The 25139-nt window shown below is 41.6% G+C and overlaps 1 protein-coding gene across 2 annotated transcripts; it reads left to right on the top strand.

Moving 5' to 3' along the window:
* Positions 1–18236: 18236 nt before the first annotated feature.
* Positions 18237–22001, top strand: LOC105061234 (uncharacterized). 2 transcript variants are annotated; one of them, XM_029260746.2, is made up of 3 exons: positions 18237–18798; positions 18896–19580; positions 20816–22001. In XM_029260746.2, exons 1-3 carry the CDS (start codon positions 18491–18493, stop codon positions 21872–21874), a joined length of 2052 nt encoding a protein of 683 aa, XP_029116579.1. In that variant the 5' UTR covers positions 18237–18490; the 3' UTR covers positions 21875–22001. The 2 variants fall into 2 exon arrangements, with proteins under 2 accessions (XP_029116579.1, XP_010943521.1); XM_010945219.4 differs by having other exon boundaries at positions 18239–18749.
* The last annotated feature ends 3138 nt before the right edge of the window (positions 22002–25139 follow it).

Genomic DNA, 25139 nt, shown 5'->3' with positions numbered 1-25139 from the left:
ACTTCTCTCTCTTTTTCAAATTTTATCGCACGGTTGAGTGGGAACTTTCCCACTCCTGCTCGGCATGGGTAAGTGGGGCAGGACCCCATTCCCCAAGTCTCCGCTTGCCAACATTATCTTACCTGAAGACTTGCTTCAAATTTCAATAATTCTTTAAATACTTTGAACATCAAACACCAAACTAGCAAGAGACCGCAGCCCAATCTCACCAATCATCAGATAACCTCAAGTCTAAGAGAATCCATGGGAACTTCTCTTTAGTTGGTGCGCTTCACTAACATATCAACTGTACTTCTGTTATTATGCATCAACTGCATAGTGACCATCTTGTCCTCCACAAATCACAATCAAAATGACATTGGACATCTATGTGCTCCATCCTCATGTGAAACAGTGGATTCCTCGCCAAATATCATGACTCCGGCTATTGTAATAGATTGATCACGCTTTCTGCTCTGCATGTAACTCTCCAGTCATCCTGTTGAGTGACATAGCTTCCTTGCATGCATGTGTACTTATCATGTGCTTTGCTTCTTCAGTGGAAGAAAGAAAAAATAGTATGGTTGCTTAGACATCCAACTCACTACACCTTTTGCTAGAGAAAAAAATACTCTATCGTAGAACGCCTCCGATCTCTATTACCAGTAAAATTTGCATCCATGTATCCAATCAACTCTAAGTTGCTACCACCATGGTAGATATTAACACTAGCAATATCCCTCAACTTACGAAGGATCCACTTCATAACATTCTAATGATCTCTATCTGGATTTGCAATACATCAATTGATCGCTCCCAAAACTTGAGCAATTTAAGAACTAGTGAAAACCATAACAAACATAAGGCTCTTTGCTGCAGATATATATGGTTTCAAAGATGATTTTTAGCATATAGGAAATGAAGTATCGAGTGGCTTATGTTTTGCATTTTTTAAGTGGTGCAAAACCTTTTCCACAACCGTTTTAGGTTATCCAACATTCCTCGTTCTTTTTGTCTCTAAGCAATGCCATTTTAAGAATCTGATTCATTAGTCCCAAATCCATTATCTCAAATTCCTTAACCAATCAAGCTTTTATTGTTGCAATAGCATCTTTGCTGGTCCTAACAACCAACTCATCATCAACATAGAGTAGCAAGATTGTGACACTATCAATCTTGAATTTATGGAATAATATTATTTACTTCACACTCATGAAATATCCTGAGCTCATATAAAGGAATCAAATTATATGTATTGATAACTTGGCATGTGCTTTAACCTATGCAGTGTTTTGTTTGGCTTGCATACCAAATCCTTCTTGTTTTTCCTTTTTGTCCATAAAGATTCCGATTAAATTATATAAATCTCTTCATCTAGATTCTCATACAAAAAGATAGGACTTCAAACCTAGCTTGTTTGAGCTCCAAATTTAGTATAGCTACCATATTCAAAACAATATAGACACTCTTGAAGCGAACAATTTTATTGAAGTCAGTACCTGACTTTTGAGTATATCCTTTGGCCACTAAGTGAAGTATCTTTCCATGTTAAAACTAGCACTTTCCTCAACTGGAAAAACTACTCGCAATCAATGTTTTTTCTCTTCTTAGGCAAGTTCACTAAGTCTCAAATTTTATTTTTGTGCAAGATATCCATCTACTTTTCCATGGATACTCTCCATAAGTTAGCGTGAATGACTTCGTAAACCTCACAACATGAATAAGGCTCACCTCCTATTTTTTATGCAAACATAAAGCATAGTCATTGAGCTATATGGGATATATATATATATATATATATATATATATATATATATATAAAAGTCTTTTTAGGCCTACTATTATCTTCTTGCAATCCTTCCATATGCTTTTCTTTAGTTTTGGCTCGCGATCCTGACTTGCTGATTTTTTTTACACCAACTTGCTAATTGTCATTGTGCTTTCGCTCTTCAACTCTAATTATGTATTTCATTTCTGGCTCAAGCAATACTTTTTCTTTCGACACAGAATCTTCATTAAATACAGCATCTCGGCTAACAGGCACATTGAAGGCAATAGGATCCCTCAAAGGCTCAACTTGTACCATGTTGGACCTAAGGCCAACTTGATCCTCTTGACCTTAAGAATCTAAACATAAGAATCACTTCCAAAACATGAACAAAAGAAGAATTCATAGATTGGCCAGACACCTCCTTAGAAATTTTATAGTCGTGTAGTTGTAGTAACTCTGTTTATAAGGTAATATGCCGTAGGAATAGCTTCAACCCAAAAAAAGTCCTTCGACTAGTTGTGCTTAGCATGCTAATATCTCATTCCCCAGTTATGCATTTCATCGGCTTATCCACTCCAATGTCGTGTACTTTCCTTTGCTATAGAATCTCAAACACTTAATTCATTTGTCCCCGTTCTCAACTAAAGCCTTGAAACTTCTTGACACATGCAAAAGCATCGAACTTCCTTTTTATGGTGTAGACCTAGATTTTTTTAGAGTAATCATCTATGAAAGAAAATGTGATGCTCTTCTACCCAAAAACAATAAAAAAAACAAAATATGATGCTCTGCTAAAGGATACAGCCCGAGCCTCCCAAGTGTTAGAATGAACCATCTCCAAGAAGTCTATACTTCCACTAGTAGATGAAGAAAACCAGCTTGTGTGTTGCTTCCAATACAAGCAATCCTCGTAAAATTCCAAACTTAAATATTTTCAATTGGAAGAACTCTATGTAGGAGTACCTTCCAGCTACGCTCGCTCAAGCGACCCAAAAGCTCGAGGCAAGTTGATATAGACTGTCACAGCATTATCTACTACAGCATCACCATTCACAATATTTGCAGAGAGCCAATACAAGCTCCCTTCACTATTTTCAGCTGTCCTTTGTTGCAAACTTTCCAAGTGATATATAGGAGGCGCTTCCAAAGTCCCAAAACAATTCGAGCCCCAAAAATCGTACGAGCAGTCCTATCAAACATGGTAATCCGAACGTCCCCTTACGCCCACTAACTTTAAGTGTTCCATCATCACCCACATAATCTGGTGCTGCATGCCATCACAATGACTGTACGTGTAAAAATAATCGCCACATGGTGCCATGTGAAAAGACAGTGAGAGACGCCTGAATCCAAAATCCATCGATGCATCAAACACAGCCACTCAATCATTGACAAGACCTCTCCATCGTCAAAACTATAATCTTCAGCCAAACTGCCTTGAAAACTTAGATTTAGGGCTGACCTGTTTCATCTTTCGTAGCCTATAATACTGAAGTAGGTAAAAAATCAGTTGGATATGGTCATATGAAGCTTTCTTAAAGATAGTGATATCTTTTTTTTATATAGATATAAAAATTTTTTTGAAAAACTTATCTTAGGATATAATATCCAACACATGATGTACTTCTTAATCATCTTTAATAAAGAATCCACACTCAAAAGGATGAAATGTAAAGCAAAAATTTTAGAAAGAATATAAAATGAAAAGCCTAAATAAAAAAAAGTAGGTTACCTTTTGTTTTCGAATGTTCCCAAAAGGATGAAATGTAAGACGAAAATTTTAGAAAAAATGCAAAATGGAAAGTCTAAATACAAAAATAAGTTATTTTTCGGTTTCAAATGTTCTTATAAGAGCCTATAAATTGCAGTCCGGACATTGTCACAGGGTTTCCAACAATTAATAACTATCCAAGAGTTTTAAAAATTTAAAATTTTTAGATAACACATCTTACCAGAAATAAATATCGAGTTTTCTCTCTTTAAAAATTTTTATTATTAGAAAATATACTAACATTGCATGACATCTGGATCTCTCGATTGATCTCACTCGCCCGCTCCTCTTGATAGATCTGCCTCTTGCCAACGTCGCATCATTTGAAGGGTTTTAACTCGTTTTTCTACTAGCTTCCCTCTAAGCAATGCCAAGACGACATAATCCAAGAGTAGCCACGCTGCTGATATTTATGATCAAAACCTTTAGTGGTACTCTCAGATGAAACATTAACATAAACTCATCAAAAGCCTGCATTAGCCGTAGCTAGCGGATCCTCCATTGTGAACTTTTCATCCATCAGTTTCGCTGGTTTATCTCCTTACCTTTAAAAGCAACGCCACCGCAACATCCTGTTCATCTTAATTTCCACAAAGCTAAATTGGCTCCACCGAACTTGAAGATCTCAATCCAGTAAAGCCACTGCTTGCCACATCGAACAATCTTTTTTTTTTTTCTTGCTCTTGAACCTGGTGCTCTAATGCCAATTAATGTTATAACCTAGGAGCAACAAAAATGACAATGGAAAGTAAAAGAAAATTAAAATGGGACAGCAGACCAAATTTTATAAGGTTCGGCAAGATTATCTATGTCCACACGGGATAAGGTCTCTGATCCTTTCAATTTATTCAGATAGAATTACAATGTAGGGGGAGTAATAAAATGAGAAATTCTTTGTGCAGCGCCTGCGGTGTAGAAAATCCGACGTAGAATATACCATCTTATCCGATTGGTTCATGTAATCTTCACTTTCCAACGCTCAGCAGGTCGGCTTTTTCGTTTAAAAATTTTGTATAATGAAAATATCCTTCTTAAAAATCATAACACATTTTTTAAAAATTATGATATCTCTTCATAAAAATTATGACACCCCTGCACAAAAGATTAAACTGAAGTGGGTATCATAATTTTTATAAAGGATGTCATAATTTTTAAGAAGGGGTGTCATGATACTGTACGGAGGAAAAAAGATAATGAACATATGCGAAAATAATATTATGACACCCTTCTTAAATATTATGACATCTCTTTATAAAAATTATGATATCCCGCTTTAGTTTAGTTTTTTATGCATGGAATATCATAATTTTTATAAAGGAATGTTATAATTTTTAAGGAGTCTATAATTTTTAAGAAGAATATTTTCGTCGTATAAAATTTTTAAATACAAAAATTGACTTACTGATATTAAATATGCGTTAAAAGTGATGATTATATAGATCAATCGAATAAGACGGTATGTTCCACATCAAATTTTTTATATCACAGGCGATGCACAAAGAATTTTCAGTAATAAAATTAATAGGATAGTAAAAACCAGAAGGACGGAGGCTCAAATAACGCGCTTCTTTCTAAGGTTTTTTTATTAACTTAAAAAAAAAAAAACTATTCGTAGTCAAATCGATACTCAAATCTCGCCCACAATTAGCCTGGAAGCTAGCACCACTCTTCAACACCCGAGCTCCAAGCAGTCTCTCCAAATCCTTCTTTTATCAGTGCGTGCACCTTTTCGCAATTCCTCTGGAGCAACCCATCACTCAATTTGGATATGATTTTGTATACAGAGGAGTAGAAGACATGAGAGAGCGGAAAGTCCATGAGAAAGATGTTCTGTTGGCAGGTAGTGACGTCAACAGGGATGGACATATTTTTTTTAATCTAATTAGATTTATTTTAATTTAAATTATTATATTTATTAGATGATTGCATTATTTTTAGAATAATTGAGTTTATTGGATGATTGTGTTATTATTTTAAAATTATTAAATTTGTTGGATGATTATGTTATTATTGTTGGACATATTTATTAGTTGAATTAGTATGAAATATGTAAAAATTATGTGTGATATCTTAATTTTGAATATTTGTATAAAAAAAATTTAAAATGAATAAGAGAAGTCAAATAATTTTCATTCTTTTAGTTTTTATTTTATAATTTTTACGATAGTAGTTATAATTTTTATTTTCAAAATATTTTAGAGAGTGGTGGTGGATTTTGAATTTAGTTTCAATTTTTTTATTAATTACATCGATATTTCTATTGTGAGGCTGAGGATGGGGCTGGGAGACTGAGGTTGAAGCAGAAAGATAGGAGAAGGTAGAAGTGGTGTCATCATACAGCAATTATCTTTTATATGAACGAAAGATTTATTTTTTTCATACGAATTCATTGTCGAATTGTATAACAGCTATTTTGAGATTTATGTAGATAGAAGATTGAAGGAGTTTAAAATATTTTGAAATATATATAAGATGCAATCCAACAGCTGATATTGTGGAGGAAGATCAACCAGTCTTTGGCGAGAAAGATACAACCGGAACCTCACCCTTTCTCAATTTTTTTTCATGCAGTGAGGTGGAACTTTCCCACTGCCGCTGGGACACCAACCAGGAGAGGCTCCCCTTCCAGTCTTCACATATAACACTATGGTCGTAGGATAGAAAAGATAGGGATTAAAACCCCCTTAATTTCAAATAAAAAGGAAAAAGAAACTCAGATCTCTTTACTTCGAGACATTAAGTCTTACATGCGACTGTCGAAATAAGCTCCCAAATTGCAAATGTGCTTATTAAAGTAGTAAATTTGGTCAACTACTTGAGTGCAGTCAGGACCTTTCTTCCTTTTTGTCTGTTCCTAAGAATGATTGAGGTCCCAGCTTCGGTCACCTTGCTGGTACTTGGTGTTTCAGGAATAATAATTTTTTATCACATTCTTTTTGGGCATAAATTTTCATCACATATTGACTGATGCGTATGAGCCTTGGATGCCATAGTGATCTATGGCTTTGAACTGGGAGGTATTGTTTTATTTTCTTCAAGCAGGAGGAGACCAATTTTTAGATATTAAAAATGATTTTTTTTTTTTTTAAACATGTTAGAAAGGAGGTTAAAGAAGCCTCTTCGCCAGCATGCGGACGGCCCTCAAACTTTTGGATAGCATGTGGAGACCGCTCAACAAAGGCATGCGCACTTGCATACTGAATGCGACTTAGACGGGGGAAAAAAAAAAGGCAATTAAAAAAAATGTAAGGTAACCTAATACTTTGAATTATCATTAACGATTGTTTTTTGTTATAGGCCATACATCGTAGTGTGATGGAACGGTGCATTTGTCCAACCGTGGATGTCATGTATTTCTATTTGGGGATGGAATAATTGGAGTTGCTCACCATCAAAATTTTATCACTACCTAAAATAATATTTAATATTATTATCAACTTTGATAAATGATTTGATAGGATTATCAAGTTCGTGGAGGCTATTATAGCATTATGGATAAGATTAAATAAAATTTACTAATGAGATTCATTATATTAAGAAGCCGAATCATACATCAAACTTTTGTATAATATAATTTACCCACATAATGTCTGATTAAAATCTCCTTTAAAATTATATACTTTTTCAAGCTCTATAATATTAAGTCGTTTTGTAAAGAAATGGTGTATCAAGCATTCATTTAGAGCTACATTCTATTTTTAAGTCTCAAAATGAACTCATCAAAATAAAATTTATTTTCCAGAAAAGATTTTGGTTAGGCATATATACTTTCAGATCTAGGAAAAATTGGCGGGAGCAACTGAATATAAAATTGATATAGAAGTCATGCCCTTTTCTGACCAAAAGAGAAATCCAGCTCTTATACATGGTGAACCCGATTAGTATAAGTAGATAGCTCAATTTTATAATTTATTAATGCAAAAATAGGATCTAGATTCTACTTTCATCATTTTTTTTAAATTTTTTTTAAGAGACTCAAGTTGTGCAGAACAAAGGACTTGATTCCTTCTCCCCTGTCAAATCAGCGAGTATTATTTCATGTAATTTAATCTATTTAATAGAAAGTAAATGAACAATTTAACTTTTGTTTGTTCTACTATGAATTATTTATACTATTTAGCAATAATATTTTACCAACATCATAAATAATACAAAGTAATGCACAGTGTTAAGTTGTTTGTTGTATTAGAGACTTAAAATCTCATTTTTACCAGGGTTCAAGGACTTAGGAAGTTTTCATAAAATGTCTGAAGTTCTTGTATATTTTATCAGCTTTCACATGGCAAACACACCAAGGCCCTTCTACCAAAAATAATTCACCATCTTGCTCACAGGCCTGTGGTATGATAATATGCCTTGTGTAGCTTAAATTTGTTTAATAGCACAGTACCAGGTTTAGCTTTACCATGGGTTGCCTTTACCTACAACCTATAAAGAGCTAGTGTATCTCACCAACTATACGGCAAATAAATCGGTCGATATAGTGGCAGCGTGGCTGTTTAATTAGCTGGTTTTATCGTTCATAAACCTCTACTTTACCATTTACTTTTTATCATCTTGGTTTTTTTTTTTTTTTCAAATATATACCATGATCAAACAATTTTTTCTTTCTTTTTTATTCTACTGATGAAATAGGCTTTCCAAGAACAAACATTTTTTTTTGTCTCCATGGAATAATTAATTACATTATATGTAAGTCATCCATTTTGGTATGCTTTTAAAAGAAAATTAAAAAAAAAAAAAACTACACACTTTGATAATTTGCTCCTTTTAACTACTTAGAACATATTTTTCTTAAATTTTTCTAAACAATTTTTTCTTTCTTTTTTATTCTACTGATGAAATAGGCTTTTCAAGAACAAACATTTTTTTTGTCTCCATGGAATAATTAATTACATTATATGTAAGTCATCCATTTTGGTATGCTTTTAAAAGAAAATAAAAAAAAATACACACTTTGATAATTTTTTTCCTTTTAACTACTTAGAACATATTTGCGCAAAGGTAATGAGATATGATCTCATATTTTTCTTAAATTTCAGATTAATTATATGTGCTTTCTTCTGGACTTGGATAGGTTTAGATCTGATATCTTGCATATGGGGTTAAAAGATTTAATTCGATTTATTTTTCGCTGTATGTTTTCAAAATTTTAAAATCTACACATACTACCTATCCTGTTTTCTATCATATGCAACAGTCCTACAATCTCGAAATCGCATGATCATACAACTGTTTGACCAGCTATTCGACAGCCTTCTATATAAGCAACCAAAGTCTCGAGAACCAAAGTAAGCCAATCAATCCTTCTCAGAGAATTCATCGCTGCATCATTATTTTCTGAATCAGACTTGAGCGTTGGAGGGTCCTTGTCGAAGCTACAACATTCGATTTGGACTTGTTTTGTAAGTTACTCCAGCGCCAATAATCTTGCGTGAGGCTCGATCATTCTCTCTCCGACCTCAACTAATTTCGACAGCAACATTGACATTGTACAAGTAGAGCCTTCCGCCGCAAAGTCATAAAATGCTGTTCTCCCTAGCATCCTTTTTTGACATAACATAAACAGAGCCTTCCACCAAGCTAATGGAGAGATATGTTATGCCCCTAAATATGATCAGTGCATATTTACGCAGGTATATAGTCCAGCACTATCCCGTTTAAAATTCTAACATCATATAAATATTTTTCAGTATTTTTTTTCTAGTTTGCACAACTAATCTGCAGGTAGAAATTCACCGCTTCAGATGATTTCGAATTCATAAAAAATGGAGCCGTACATATATCCGGCCTCTACGGATATCCACCGGAATCAATCTCAAACTTTTCTTTTCGTAAAAGATTCTTCTTCTCAAGAAGAACCTTGAGCTTGAAGATTCTGATCAACTCTTTTGATCTTAACTGAGAGATCAACTTCTTGATCTGCAGCCTTCTTCTTTTTTTCCTCGATCTTTGATCTCTAAATCACAAGAACTCTTTCAGATGTGTGAAAGAGAGAACACTCAACCTTTGGGCATGGAAAGTAAAAATATGAGAGAGAAGAGGCATGGAGATGGAGAGAGGGAAGGTTTTCTTGATGAAAAATCAATACTTAGAAATCCTAGAGATCTCCCTTTAAATAGACATAAGCACTGACACATATTAGGAACCCTGTCATCTTAAAAAGGTAGATCCTTATCTCATAAGAATCCTCTATCTTTTAAATATGATTTATACCAAATAAAATTAGATATAAAAGATAATTAATCAATCTTTTTAAGTATGTACAATAGCCATCCATGAAATACATGTCAGGTGGTTGGGACGCCAACTTTTGACACCCCACAAAGGGATCTCCAGCCATAAGAGATGGGGCATGGACCCCATCCTCTCTCCTTTACGCCATGTGACATAAGAGGGGGTAGGCCCCTCTAGGATATGGCGCTCAATAATTTTTAAAAAAAAATTATGCCATCTATTCTTCCATCTATTCCACATGCATACTTAGAGATAATTAGGAGATATGGAAGAGATAATATTAGAATAATTATGCCAACTAATTGACTTAATTAAATCTTCTTAGACTTATAATTAAGAGTCCAATTAAATCCAAATAAATTTAGGTTATGTTCAAGGCTATGGACTTGATCAAATTAAAGTTTTGAGAAGAATTAGGTTTAACCATGTGCTAGCAAGATTCTCATAAACCTAATAGAGTTTCAAATAAACCTTAACCCAATTAGAACTTCATAAGTCCAATTGGCAAATTCGAGATTAAATCCCTTAATGTGTAACCTCATAGATTTCATTCTATTTGGTAGTGAGATATATTGTGATCTCTATTACAATATCATCGAAACTCTTTTCGATGGATTAGAACATTTTCAATTCTACCCTTTGAGAGCCATCGATCATCAAGATGATGTCCGATGAGTCTCACAATCCGCCAGCGATACCTAGCAGTATGTAGTGGCGATCCAGTAGAATAAAAATACGAACTTCTAGATGCAGTTATTGTATGATTTAGTCCTTCTATCGTGAGTCCCGACTTGACAGAGGTCATGGAGAACTCGTCAAACTCCATCGTCAGTCTTATGTAAAATTGACTCGACTCGAGTTCATTTGTGAATCCCATGGAAACTCTTTTTTAGTATTCATACTTGTTTTGGCCAAAGATTTTTTGAACTCAATCTCGCAAATCACATAGGACTTCTCCTTTTTTATCAAGATCGATAAATTTCATCTAAGTGCATCCTACTCCAAACAGCGAACTTGAACCTACTGAAGCCAACATACACAGCAAGGATCCGAATGGCTAGGGATCAAGAGAACGTGCAGTCAAACTCAATAGCCTCATTGTGAATAGCCAATATCACCGCAGGTTAAAGGACCACTCATACCACTGCAGCATCGAAAAGATCACTAACGAGTGAGTAGACATCCATGTGGTTCTTGTGTTGGTCACACTCAGTGCAAGTTATTCTCTAACAACCACCTGCACCTTCATCTCAGTGTCTCTACACTGCAGACCCAAGACTCATCTGTCCACAAGGGAGGTGAACTATGCATCGATCTCAAATAAATTAATCACTATCTTCTGTGATGATCCTTTGATCGGAAGCATTTAAAATTAACCACTAATTAATGTATGTCTCAAATTTTTAACTCTTTAAGAATATATAAAAATCATCTTTGTTAATTTCTAGGACAAATCATGGACACATAAGCATGATTGGAAAGAAAAAGCTCTTTATTTATAATGAAAGTATTACAAGTATAAATTTAGATCCTAAAAATACATAATGTGTCTGCCAACAATTGGCTTCTAGGGCACAAATCCAACAGCACATGCCATTGTGGGTGAGATAATCCAATTTTTAATCGCTCCCGTGAAGTGAGGAGGTCGTTACTAGCAATATATTGAGTGAAAGATTTAAACATCCTCATTGAATATCCTTGAAGATCGTGCTGACCTTTTGGCCTTCTTGAGTTAAGTGAGTGGTGTCACCTCATGGTATATGAGGGTCCCACCTATAAATTGCATAGACTATCAATCAGAAGCTGAGAATATGAAAAGATTTTAGCCTTCATATACTTCCATGTAGGGGTATTTTTTATTTTTGACTTTTTCTGCATGGTGTGCATGGTTACCATGGCATGAATATGGCTAAGTATAGAATAGCTCAGCTTAGTATGAAAATGACCAAGTATACCTTAGCTCAGCATAAATGAGGTTCAGGATAGTTCTTCTCAGCATAAATGAGGCTTAGGATACCTCTTATTAGCATAAATGAGGCTCAGAATAGCTTAGCTCATATCAGGATAGCTCATATTAGCACATATATAACTCTTCAAAGTAAGCATGTGGCTCGGCATGTCTTTTCACAGCAAGTATATGGCTCGACATGCCTCCAAATCTACGTTCCAAATATAAATTTGAGGCATCCATGATACCACCGTAACATTATCTCCCTACTCCTGAGTCTGAGAATCAGACGAAAGGAGTACTGCTGAAATGATGCCTTGGGCCTAGAGACGTCTACCTTTGCTCTGCTTTTCACACAGGCAGCATTTTTGCTCTACCCATCTTGGGATGAGAGGCATTGTTGCTCTGCTCATTTTTAGCTGATCAAAAGCTAGTCTAGATGAAGATCGACAGATTGGAAGATCCGGAGATAACTCGACGGACTGCGGAGGTCTCGTAGGTTGTCCTCCACAGGAGTATGGCTCGGAGGAAAACTTGACAAGCTGGTCCGAATAGGGATCGACGGACTGGAGGAGCCAGAGATAATTCGACGGGCTACAGAGGTCCCATAGGTTGTCCTCCATAAGAGTACGGCTCAGAGAGAAACTCGATGAGCTAGTCTGGATAGAGATGATGGGCTAAAGGACCCAGAGATTAGTTGACGGGCTGTGGAGGTTCCATAAGTTATCTTCTGCAGGAGTACGGTTCAGAGAAAAACTCGATGAGCTGATCCAGAAAGAGATCGACAGGCTAGAGGATCTAAAGATAACTCGATGGGCTATGGAGGTCTCGTAGGTTGTCCTCCACAAGAGTACGGTTTGGAGAGAAACTCGACAAGCTGGTTCGAATAGAGATAGATGGGCTAGAGGATCTGGAGATAACTCAATGGGCTACAGAGGTCCCGTAAGTTATCCTCCACAGGAGTATGGCTCGAAGAAAAACTCGACGAGCTGGCTCAGATAGAGATCGACGGGCTATGGAGGTTCCGTAGGTTGTCCTCTATAGGAGTATGGTTCGAAAAAAACTCGATGAGTTGGTCCAATAGAAATCGACGGGCTGGAGGATCCAAAGATAACTTGACGGATTGCGGAGGTCCCGTAATTATCCTCTATAGGAGTACAGCTCAGAGAGAAACTCAACATGCTGACTCAGAGAAAAACTCGATGAGATGATCTGGATAGAGATCGAAAGGCTGGAGGACCCAGAGATAACTCAACGAACTGTAGAGGTCTCGTAGGTTGTCTTTCATAAGAGTACGGCTCAAAGAGAAACTCGATGAGCCGGCTCGAATAAAGATTGACGGGCTGGAGGATCTAGAGGTAACTTGACGGGCTACAGAGGTCCCGTAGGTTGTCTTCCACAGGAGTACGGTTCGAAGAAAAATTCAACGAGCTAGTCTGAATAGAGATCGACGGGCTAGAGAATTTGGAGATAACTTGACAGGCTGCGGAGGTCCCATACGTTGTCCTCCATAGGAATATGGCTCAAAGAAAAACTCGATGAGTTGGCCTAGATAGAGATCGATGGGTTGAAGGATCCAGATAACTTGACGGGCTGCGAAGGTTCCGTAGGTTGTCTTCCGCAGGAGTACGGTTTGGAGAGAGACTCGACGAGCCAGTCTGGATAGAGATCGATGGGCTGGAGGACCTGGAGATAATTCGACGGACTATGGAGGTCCCATAGATTGTCCTCCATAGGAGTACAACTCGAAAGAAAACTTAACGAGCTGGTTCGGATAGAGATTGATGGGCTGAAGGACCCAGAGATAATTCGATGGGCTGTGGAGGTCTCATAGGTTATCCTCCGCAGAAGTATGGCTTGAAGAAAAACTCGACGAGCTGGCTCGGATAGAGATCGATGGACTGAAGGATCTAGAGATAACTCGACGGGCTGTAGAGGTCCCACAGGTTATCCTCCGTAGGAGTACGACTCAGAGAAAAATTTGACGAGCTGATTCGAAAAGAGATTGATGGATTGAAAGATCTGGAGATAACTCGACGGACTGTGGAGGTCCCATAGGTTGTCCTCCATAGGAGTACGGCTCGGAGAAAAATTCGATGAGCTGATCCGGATAGAGATCGACGGGCTCCGTCTGAGGTTCATAGTTACGAACCTGCACACAAAAGATGAGAAGACTCGTCAGACCAGCTTTAGCTAGATTTTTTGATTTTTCAATTGAAACAATAGGTGATTAAACTGATATTACCCTATTTTGCTTAGGTTGACTTTTTAGTGATGTTGACCTTTTGAGGCTAATTTTTTGAAAAGTCATCTCTCTGATGACATAGATCTCACATCATTGTTGTGGCCTTGGACCGACCTCCACTCTAGCTTAAGTATTTGAAGATTTGTTGTTCAAAAAAAAATAATGTAGGATAATAAATAAGATTTGAAAGCTTTTTACTACGAGAGTTGTGAGCTCTGTTTGGAAGCTTTTAGATTTTGTTTGACTCCTATTATTTATCTCAGTTTAGGCTTATTTTGCTTCAAATTGGCCTACATCATGGATCTGCATGATCTCACCTCGGATCTCAGATTTATAGATTTACCTCGGACCCACATACTTTTAGCTCGAATCTGTATGCTTTTATCTCGGATCTATAGATTTTAGCTCGGATTTGCATGCTTTACCTCAGATTGGCATAAAACTCGGCTCACATTGCCTACATTTCGTGCAAAGGTCTGCGTATGTGTGGAGGCCCTGAGCTTTGTTGATCCGGAGAAACTGACCTTCCCGCTTATGCGACATTGGAGTCCATATCTGGATGAGGTGATGCTGTCAAAAGCAACGTGCAAAAATAGCAGTCTTAGAGCCCAACAAAGAAAACTCGAAGGAGCTCTTGGGGAGCACGGAGGGGATCCCATGAGTGAGCATCTTGGCACCATCAGAGGTGCCGTCGGGGAAGAGGAGTGATAGCAGTAACCTCGGACCCCCAGATCTGGGGTTAGCTCGATGCAAGTAGGAATACACGAGCAGAGGAGCTCGGATCCAATGAACTAGGTGCAGGAAGAGGGGAAGTGCAAGTGGAGAAGAACTTATGGCCGTGGATTTGGTGACCTCGACCGCACATGAACGCGTGCAAGGAAGCTCAGAGAAGCTTTGGAGCCTCAAAAGCTTGGCTCCATCGAGCTCGGCTTTCATGTGGGGGAGCTCGTGGCTGTCGACCTAGCCGAACTCGAGACCAGAGGTGCATGGGCATGCTAGAAAAACTGGGACATAGAAATCCAACCAAGCTTGAGCAGCTCTGTCCCCTTTGTTCAAGAACATGGAGTAGTTCGGTCACATTTTTGATTGTAGAAAGAGCTTCGATCCACCCTCGTTTAGAAACAAAGGCCTTTAACCTTGTTTAAGAATGAGGTTTGGCTTGAAGCTGACATCCGTATTTAAGAACAAGGGCCTTCACCTACTGAAAAGCAGGTCGGCATGGAGTTGATACCCATGTTTAAGAACAAGGGCCTTCACCTACTAAAAAGTAGGTCGGTATGGAGTTGACACTCGTATTTAAGAACAGAGGCCTTTACCTTCGTTTAAGAATGAGGTTAACCTCCTGTTTAAGAATTGGAGGCCTTCAAAGTGGGACGGCCTTTTGCTCGCATGGAGGCCTTGGATCCATCCATAAGTGACCTCGACGCTATTTACGGGTGTAACATATGCGTGGAAGGGCCTCAAACCCATAGATCAGATGAGGCTCGCCATCGTTAAGGGTGTCGGACGAGTGAGGTGACCTTGGACCCCCGGATCCAGGGTGAGTTTGGTGTAGATGAAGGCGAGAAAAAGAGTAGGTCAACCTTTGGGCAGAGTAGCGAAACAGTAGCAAAGATAGAGCTCGTCGTCGCTCGGTACTTCTACGTCATCCTAGCCCATGTCTGATAAATATGCAAAAACTATTTTATTTTATTATTGTTACCTTTTTGAGGGGTCTTCTCAAATGATCCATTGTCCAGGACTCCCGTGCATGGTCAGCCTCGGCCACGAGTGCCTCTCATAATTCTTTAGTCTCGAGAGAGCGAATAAAGAGCTTCGATTGGATACAAGGTTAGCTCCTGTTCTTGAGGCTCTCAAACAGACTTTCATCTAGCACATTGGAGATGTTGCAAATGAGCTTGCAAAGAAATTAAAGTTTTTTTTCTCTAGATTTGACAATTCTCTCCTCCTTTCTTATTTGAATCATGTCAAAAATTCAAATTTAAAGTTCGAACACAGACCAGAAGGCAAAAATAATTCAGAAATCAAGAGATTTCTGTAATCACCTTCCCTATTTTATTGATTCTCCTATCTTCATTACATGTAGATGGCGAGCACTGCGCCATAGAAGTCTGGGTTGGCATAGGTGTGGGAGCAAGATGCGTCTCCCACTGCGCATCATTGTTCCGCCGCATTGTTTAGATCACAGCGGTCCAGATGTATACTTGCTAGATTGGTGCATTGAACTGATCTATGCTTATCTTCGTGGCCGATAGAGATGGCGGTGCTGGTGGTGATGGCGATGCGGGGGCCTCGCTACTGGCACGAGCTCTTTTATTTTTGGAAGAGGCATCATTGGAACACCATGAAGAAACTTTGTGTGGCACCATCTCATGTTCACTTGGCTTTCCAAAAATGGGCCTGAGTCCTCTTTTATGTGGAGGGGTCGGTTGTTGTGATATCGATGCATGATTTTCTCTGATATCAGTGGCAGTTCGAGGGGTAAAAGATTGCCTCGATTGTTTGGTGGTGGTTTTCATTGGTGGCATGATATAAAAATAGACCCTTCCTCTATCTGTTGCTGTTGAAATCGATCGAGATCGGAGAGAGGGTGACTAAGCCTCGCGTAGGATTGCTGGTGCTGGAGTAACCTACAAAATAAGTCGAAATCGAAGGTTGTGGCTCCGGTGAGGACCCTCCGATGCTCAAGTCAGATTCAGAGAACAATGAAGCAGCAATGAGTTCTTTGAGAAAGATTGAGTGGTTTATCTTGATTCTCAGAGCTTTTGTTGCTTATATAGAAGACTGTCGAATAACTGATGAAACAGCTATATGATTGTACGATCCCGAGATTATAGGACCGTTGCATATGCCATTATGAATGAGATAATCCAACCCTTAATCACTCTCATAGAGTGAGGAGGTCATTACTGACAATATATTGAGTGGAGAATTTAAATATCCTCATTGAATACCCTCGAAGATCGTGTCTGATCTTTTGACCTTCTTGAGTTAGGTGAGTGATATCACCTCATGGTACATGAAGGTCCCACCTATTAATTGCATAAGCTGTTAATCAGGAGCTGAAAGTGTGAAGAGATTTTAGCCTATATATACTTCCATGTGGGGGTATTTATTGCTTTTAGCTTTTTCTGCATGGTGTGGATAGTTGCCATGATATAAAGATGACTAAATATAGAATACCTTAACTTGATATGGAAATGGCCAAGTATACCTCAGCTCAGTATAAATAAGGTTCAGAATAGCTCTTCTCAGAATAAATAAGGCTCAGGATATCTCTTATCAGCATAAATGAAGCTCAGGATAGCTCAACTCATATAAGGATAGCTCATATCAGCACAGATATAGCTCCTTATAGTAAGCATGTGGCTCAACATATCTCTTCACAGCAAGTATATGGCTCGACATGCCTCCAAATCTACGTTCCAGATATGAATCCGAGGTATCCATGATATCATTGTAACAGTCACCAAAAAGAAGAAAGAGAGAACATGTTACGGCTTTGTCATAGAAATTTGTAATTTTTTCCAGTTTTGCATACATGGTCATTATCGTGCTAGTGACAAGTGTTTTGAGCTAAGAAACATCCTGGCATGTGTCACTAGAAACATTGGCATCTTTGATGATAAAGGATACTTAAAAAAAGTGCAAAGCAAGGACAATATCACCTGTGAACTATGTTTTCCTCGGTGACATTCAAATTACATCGACATAAGCAATTTTGATCAAGTGCAAACATCTAAATAACCCAACACTCTCCACAGCACAAGTAATAATATCCCAACCACAATAGTTATGGATCCAAAGTTTGCTTGGAGCTAGATTCAAGTAACTCACGAAGTACACTAGGTATAATAACAATTTCGATATCCATAATTTTCAGCAACACAATCTCAGAAAAAACTTCTGAGGTAAAAATAAAATATTGGGCAAGCAACAACTAGCTTTGTCAAAATCTGATTTGCTGTCTCAGGTGTTCTCTGTTCTATACCTCCAAACGGATCTACCTAGATAAATTCATCTTTAATCAATGGCCTACCGTATAGATCCACGGATAGGACGGTGTAAATCGCATCCTACTACTCTAAACCATTTCTCCTTACTTTTACCAAACCCAAAACAAAAACGATAAATAAAGGAAACACCGAAACAGCACATTGCCTCCCTGGATCGCATAAAACTCTTGACCAATCGTGTAATTCTTCATACCATACAGGGGTAATTTCGTCATAAGAAAGAAATATCGCTAACTCTCGAACGATCCCTTACATACGCCCAAGCAAGAGCCGGGGGGAGTTGAAAAGAAAGGAGGAAAAAATAAACCGTAAATTAAAAAAAAAAAGGAAAAAAATAAAAAACGAAAACAAAGCCTAAAAACGGGGAGGAAGAAGGGGGGAAACCCTAGGTCTCGCAGCGGAGGCGACGAGAGGACGATGGAGGCTGCAAGATGAGCATCATCGATGGCGAGATCGGGCGATCAGGAGCGCGAGATCTGGGGGACGTGGGAGGAGCTCCTCCTCGCCTGTGCCGTTAACCGCCATGGCACCCGGAGCTGGGACTCCGTCGCCATGGAGGTCCAGGCCCGGAGCCCCTTCTCCCACCTCCTCACCCCACAAAACTGCCGCCAGCGCTACCGGGACCTCCAACGCCGCTTCGCCGTCGCCGCCGGGATTGACGGTGGCGCCGATGCCGCGGGCAATGACTCGGCGGCGGCGGAAGTCCCCTGGCTGGAGGAGCTCCGGAAGCTCCGCGTGGCCGAGCTCCGGCGGGAGGTCGAACGATACGATCTTTCGATCGTGTAAAGAAATGCATCCCTCGTCTTCTTTCTATTTTTGGCATTTTTTGGGGTAATCTTTCTTGTGCCGTTGGATGGGAATCCGACGGTTTTGGGCTTACGACGTTTGAGATATTGGATATGATTAGTTTTTTTCTCTGTTTTTTAAGGTCTCTGGAATTAAAGGTTAAAAAGCTCAAAGAGGAGCAAGAACGGAGCCTGCGGGAGACGGTAGCCGGCGAGCGAGAGGAGGATCCGAAGGATGACGATACGAAAGTGGGCGGATCGCCGGGATCTACGCCGGGGTCGTTCGCCGGAGATCGGATCTCCGGCGGAGATTCCGGCGGGTCGTGCAATGAGTCGAACTCGACAAATCCGAAGGATGAGGGAAAACCCGGCGGAGAGGACGGGAAGCCGGAAGAGAATCCGGGATCCGGCGGAGGCGAAGCCGATCCGACCGCCGGTAGGGGCGAGAAGGCCGCTGGGGAAGGGTCATACAACGGCAGCTCGGACACGATAGCGAAGGGCGAGGCGGCGACCGAGGCTGACCTTCCGCGGCCGCAGACGGGCGAGTCTGGCGAGTCGGTGGCCGAGTCGAAGGGTGGCGTGGCGGAGGCGGAGGGGGAGAAGGAGAGCAGCGACGTCCAGAGCTCCGCCAGCTTGTCGAGGCGGCGGAAGGGGTGGCGGGGAAAGGCGGCGTCCGCCAGTAGCAGCGGCGGCGACGAGCAGGAGGCGGACGAGGACTCCCTCATCGCCAAGCGGATAGCCACTGAATCACAGCCGTTGGTGTCCTTCCTCGAGATTATCCGGTGTCACGAGTTCGGTTCTGTTTTCGAGCGCCGGCTCGAGAGCCAGGTATTTTCAATTTATCGCGTGATTTTTTCCGATAAATAGAAATTCCTAATGCCTTCTCCGTAAAGAAAGTAAAATTGACTGTACTCCGTGCGCGAGGTACCAAGCCTTTAGGAGAAGCATATGTTGTGGTTTCCACTTTCCCAAAGATACATCGGAAAATCGTTGGATTTAACGCGCGATATTGCAATATCTGATTTGAACCTATAATATCGTGACTCGGTCTTGTCCTGAAGTTTTAATCGACTTAAGCCAAGCAGTGACAGATTGTCTTAATTCCTTCTTGATTCCTATTGTCATATGAACCACATAACCGTCAGATTGAGATCACGGCAATGTTGAGCAGACACGTGTGTTTATAAAGATACTTCTAATACCATGTTGACCTCCAGGGGCTACCGGTTGCAGGTTCGCTGTTTACACTTCGAAGTTTGAGATGAGCGTTAACGATGATGATTGCCAAGTTGTGTGTGAAACGCGATGGCTCCACCTAATAGTCGGTTCCCAGCTTCTCATGCTTGAAGGGCTCTATGCTTCTCACCCAGATGAAAGATAAGCCTGTCTACGTGGCAGAAATCAATTTAGCGGCGGCGTTGTTGCCGTGGGCAATCAGGTGCTGCCACGTAGTCGAGCAAACCATGTTGTTGAACAAAGACCTTTTCCCATTGTCCGTCACAGTCCGTTATATTTTCGCTGGGACCTGATATCTGGAGCCCTTGGTAAATCGAGCTTGGATTTTCGCTACAAGCAAGTTTGCTTGTAATCATGGACGGACTTTTTCATGTGGCCAACTTTAAAGGACGGCTGGTTGTTGTGATCGAATCGAATGGTTATGGAGAAATTATTGCCTGGACCCCTCCCAGGTAGACCAGCACAAATCTTGGAGCACGTGCATGGTAGATAACGTGCAATCGGAAATTCGTGAAACACAAGGGTTAATGTGGCGTGTTATCGGATCTGGCTGTTCTACTTGAGTGTGGTCCAAGCAATAATTTCTAATGGTTATGTGCCTCTGATCGGGACAGCCATGCTTATTGGGGGAGATCTCATTTGTGTCCGTATGAAAACTGAGTAGATCCTGGTAGTTGTGCGCGATCACCGGTACATCTAAGACGTCTTACATCTAAGAAACGTAACGGGATAGAGAGCAGTGGGTTACGTTTAAAACTCTCCCAATCCTGCTTTATTTAATCACTGGCTTATTGTACTAGCAATATTTTTTTCTGAGTAATTTTCAGGAAAGTGGTCGATACCGGAGTGTGATACGGCAACACGTGGACCTTGCGATGGTGCGAGCGAAGCTGGAGCGCGGAGTCGGGAGGGCGTATACAAGCGTGGAGTTCTTTCGCGATCTACTGCTCCTTTGCAACAATGCCATTGTCTTCTACCCGAAAGACTCTTCCGAGTCCACTGCGGCAGTTCATCTCCGGCAACTCGTCGCCAAGGAGATGGCCGCCACCATCCAGAAGCTGGCCCGACCGCCACCCGCAGCGGTGGAGCCTGCGCCGCCGCCTCTGCCGCCTCCCCCTCAGCCGAAGCCGATCGTGCCTAAGCTCAAGAAGGATCTGGACCTGGCCGACTCGTTACCTGAGAAGCCCTCTTCCTCAGCTCCCATAATCGCGTGCCGGAAGCGTAGCTCCATCTCCAACAAAGCCAAGAAGGAGGAGAGGGACGAGAAGCATGATTTGGATCGGAAGGAGCGGGAGAGGGAAGAGCAAAACCTCAGCGCCAAGAAGAGTCATACCAGAGAAAGATCCGCGACAAGAGGCTTGAGGACCAACAAGAACCGCAGCGGAAACAGAGCAGGAGGAGAAGGAGGTGCAGCGGTGGGAAAGAGCACGAACACCACTCCCAGCCACAAATCCAAGCCTGTGGAGAGCACACCGGTCGCGGAAGTGGCGGTTAAGGCGGAGAAGAAGAGCGGCGGCGCGTCCGTGGAGAAGAAGCGGAGTTCAGCAAGCTTCTTGAACCGGATTAAGCGGAGCTCGCCCTCGTCCAACGGGACGTTTCTGGAGACGCTGAAGGGATCTTCCTCCGAGGGCGGCGGAAGAGGAGCGGAGCAGAAGAAAGGGGGAAAAGGAGACAGGAAAGACCAGGGCTCCCGCCAGGAAGGCGGCGCCACCTACGCGAAGAAAACACCAGAGCCGAGCGCTCCGGGGAAGAGGAGCGTAGGGAGGCCGCCGAAGAGGGTGGTGGCTCAGCCTAACCCGACGCTGGCGAAGAGGGCGAGGGAGGAGGCGGAGGCAGCGCCTGCTAAGCCGCCGACAGCGTCTTCCAGGAAGCGGGCGAGAAAGTGAGGGCGGCAGGTTGGAATGTCCGATGTAAGTTATCTATCCTAGTTGGGGGCTTAGTCGTAACTGTCTCATGTTGTTATTGTTTATTTTGGCTTTTTTTTAAGCTAAAATTTCCACGAATTTTACTGAATTGGCATCCACTGTGACACGCTGTTGATTATGAGCTGGAGAAATTATATCCGGACACCCGATGTACCATCTCAACAATACACCAAGCCAATAAAATAGTGCGACATGGATATTTTGGCGCCACAATCCAAATCTTCGCTCTCCAGCCTCTCCTTCCCAACTGCAACGGTCGCCATCACCGCTTCTGCTGCCTTCACCGCATAGGGTTGGTAATATGATAGAGGGCCCGAAATCCATCGCTGATTTTGGGCCGAGCTAGCTCGAAATTTTTCAGACTGAATTTGGATCTAAAATATAGAGTTTATTTATCTTTTTAGACGGGTTTGGATATATTGTTGATCCGATCAAAGCCCGACACGGAGTTGGAACATCGCTAGCGGTCCACTAGAGGCGGATGAGGTTCTTTGGAAGGATAAGGATGTTTTGGAAGGATAAGGATCTTTTGACTTGAATCTTCTCGATTTCTTTCTGTAATCCAGCACTCCTAGTCCTTTAAGTCCATGGCCTCACAACCGCCGCTGCCGGCGGAAGAAGAGGTTTCCTCCGCTACCTCTACCAGATAGGCCTCATTCCTCCGTCCCTTCTTGCAACCTGGACAAGTCTCAGGGTCTACGTTGTTTCGCAAAGGGTTCGTGTTTGCCGTCATAGCTATCAGGAACCTCAGAAAAAAAAAAAAAAAAAAAAGTTCGTAGTCTCTAAATTAAGTTGGATTTTTTTAAGAGGTCCATGAACTACAAAATTCTAAATTTTAGCCTTCTAACTATTTAAATCGGTTTAATGTTGCTCTCAGATATGATACCATTTTTTCATATCGAAAATTTGATCTGTCAAAATTTGATGTAGACATGGACAATCAAACTTGGTTGTCACTGATGTGGCTGAAAATATATATACTAGACTCTTCTAGCACCTCCTCCCTATCCTCCTCATTGCCGCTCTCTGTCAAGTTCTTCGTCGGCCGGTGGCGGCTCCTCCACTCCAAGCTCTCCCTCCTCCAGTCCTCCCTTGCTGATGCCGCTAGCTCTCCCCATTGGCCGGCCAACCCCCTCTTCGTCAATCTCCTCCCACCCCTAGTATCCACTCTCCACTCCCTCCACCCCTTCTTCACCCGCTGCCTTGACCCCTCTCTCCCTGCCGACAAGCTCCTCCTTCAGAGTGAGCTCGGCATCGCCACCTCTGCCCTCTCACTCCACCTCCACGACCTCGACCTCCTCCTCCTCCTCCACCACCTCCCCAATGCTGGCGCCATCATCCTTCATCTCCCCAGTCCCTCTGCCTCCCGTGCCGACCTAGTCCTCTTCGTCTGCGACCTCTTCACCCACCTTCAGATCAGCTCCATCGACCTCAAGAACAAGGCCCTCGACTCCCTCATCCAGCTCCTCGCTTCCAATCTGCCCAAACTTGCCCCCATCGTCACCGTCGAGGACGACCTCCCCTCCTCGTCTGCCTCCTCAACCCCCTCCACCCACTCCTCATTTGTGACCAGGCTGTCACCGCCGTCTCCCTCCTCGCCACTACCTTTGACGTCTCCCGTCGTGCTGTTTTCGAGGAGGCGGACTCGGCCCCTGCCTCCGCCTCCTCAACTCCAATTCCCTTAGCATCTGTGAGCATGCCGCCGCCACGATCGAGGCCATCACCACTGATCCAACCAATGCTTGAGCCGTCTTCGCGTACTGCGGCATCTAGATTCTGATCGCCACCTACCTATCGGGATCCGGATCCCCTGCCATTCAGGCCCTCACCGATGGCTCCCTTAAAAACATCTCCACCATCGATGACATCCGGAGTGCCATGGCTGAGGAGGGCGCTGTCCCAAAATGCTACATCTGACGAAGCAAGGTGATCAGCCGGCCCAGCCAACAGCACAGCGGGCTTCTGGGGTTGAGGAGGTTGGACCACCATCGTAGTGGTTTGTTTCATCTGCCATGGAGGGAAGAGGGCTTTCCCTCTTTTTTTTTATTAGAGTTTTGGGATGAGAAAAAGATAGTGGGGAAGAAGATGAGCCATGTCATCATTATTTTTCAAATTTTTTAAAGCCATGTCAGCTTTGATTTGAGCCATGCAAACAAAACTTATTCCACATAAGCATAGGAGTTTGCCACATGGAACTTCCAACGAGAAAAAACCACTAGAATCGTACCTGAGGGCCACATTAAATCGGTTCAGATAGTTGGAGTGCTAAAATTTAAGATTTTGTTGTTAAGGGACCACTTAAAAAATTCCAACTTAGTTTAGGGACTTGGAACATAATTTATCCAAAAAAAAAGAATGTATAGCACCTCTGGCTCTACTCAAGCAAACAAGCCTCTTTCCAGCCTAGGATGAATCCAAAGATCAAAAGGTCTCCTGGATTAAAGAAGAATCCACTACTATCAAGGAGTCAACGAGTACAGCATTAGATTCCCATTCTTTATCTTCTCCTCATCTGTTCAGTTGTTGCAAATGTCTGACTCGAGTCAGCTAGGCTGGAGTCGGGCAGTGACTGCAAAATGATGATGGCTGAACCTGTAAGGTAAGTCCCTATTGGAGTTGGCTTCCATGGGGCACGTCAATGCTCAGGTTAGAAATATAGAACAGATGGGAAGGAGTAAGTGTGAGAGAAGAAATTGCCTACCTATAGATCCCCTACTAGTCTTTATTTATCAATAAAGGTGAGAGCCGTCACAGGGCAAAAGTGCAGGGGTGCAACTCTTGCCATATCGAGTGCTACGTGCTGCAAACTACCTACCTGATATCGTAGGATTTGAGCGATTGTTTGTGCCTTGTCTGTGCACTCGTAATCGTTGTCGGAGATTATGGTATTCGAAAATCCGTGTGGAGCCAATGATCAATCTTTCCCTTTGGATAGGATAAGGTCGGCGGTCACTCCCATCCACAACATCTTGTTAAGATCACTCTAGGATGTGCCTCGGGTCGGACAGATAAGATCGACTCAAAAGACATCAAGTTGGTCAGGGTTGAGATCAGTCTAACCGAGGAATCCTTACTTGCTAGCACAAACTGAGATAAGATTTTTCCCCATATCAGTTTCCCTCGCTCTCGAGTCCGAGCTTGAGTTAGATTAGATGAAAAGAGTAGAACAGGTTAGCGTCTTTAGTCTCATGAGTGCCACATTGCATCCCACACTTTCATATGAACC

The sequence above is a fragment of the Elaeis guineensis genome, chromosome 1, assembly GCF_000442705.2.
Source record: "Elaeis guineensis isolate ETL-2024a chromosome 1, EG11, whole genome shotgun sequence".
Lineage (NCBI taxonomy): Eukaryota > Viridiplantae > Streptophyta > Magnoliopsida > Arecales > Arecaceae > Elaeis > Elaeis guineensis.
The sequence above is the reverse complement of the archived record's forward strand: the minus strand, read 5'-3'. Positions and strand labels throughout refer to the sequence as shown.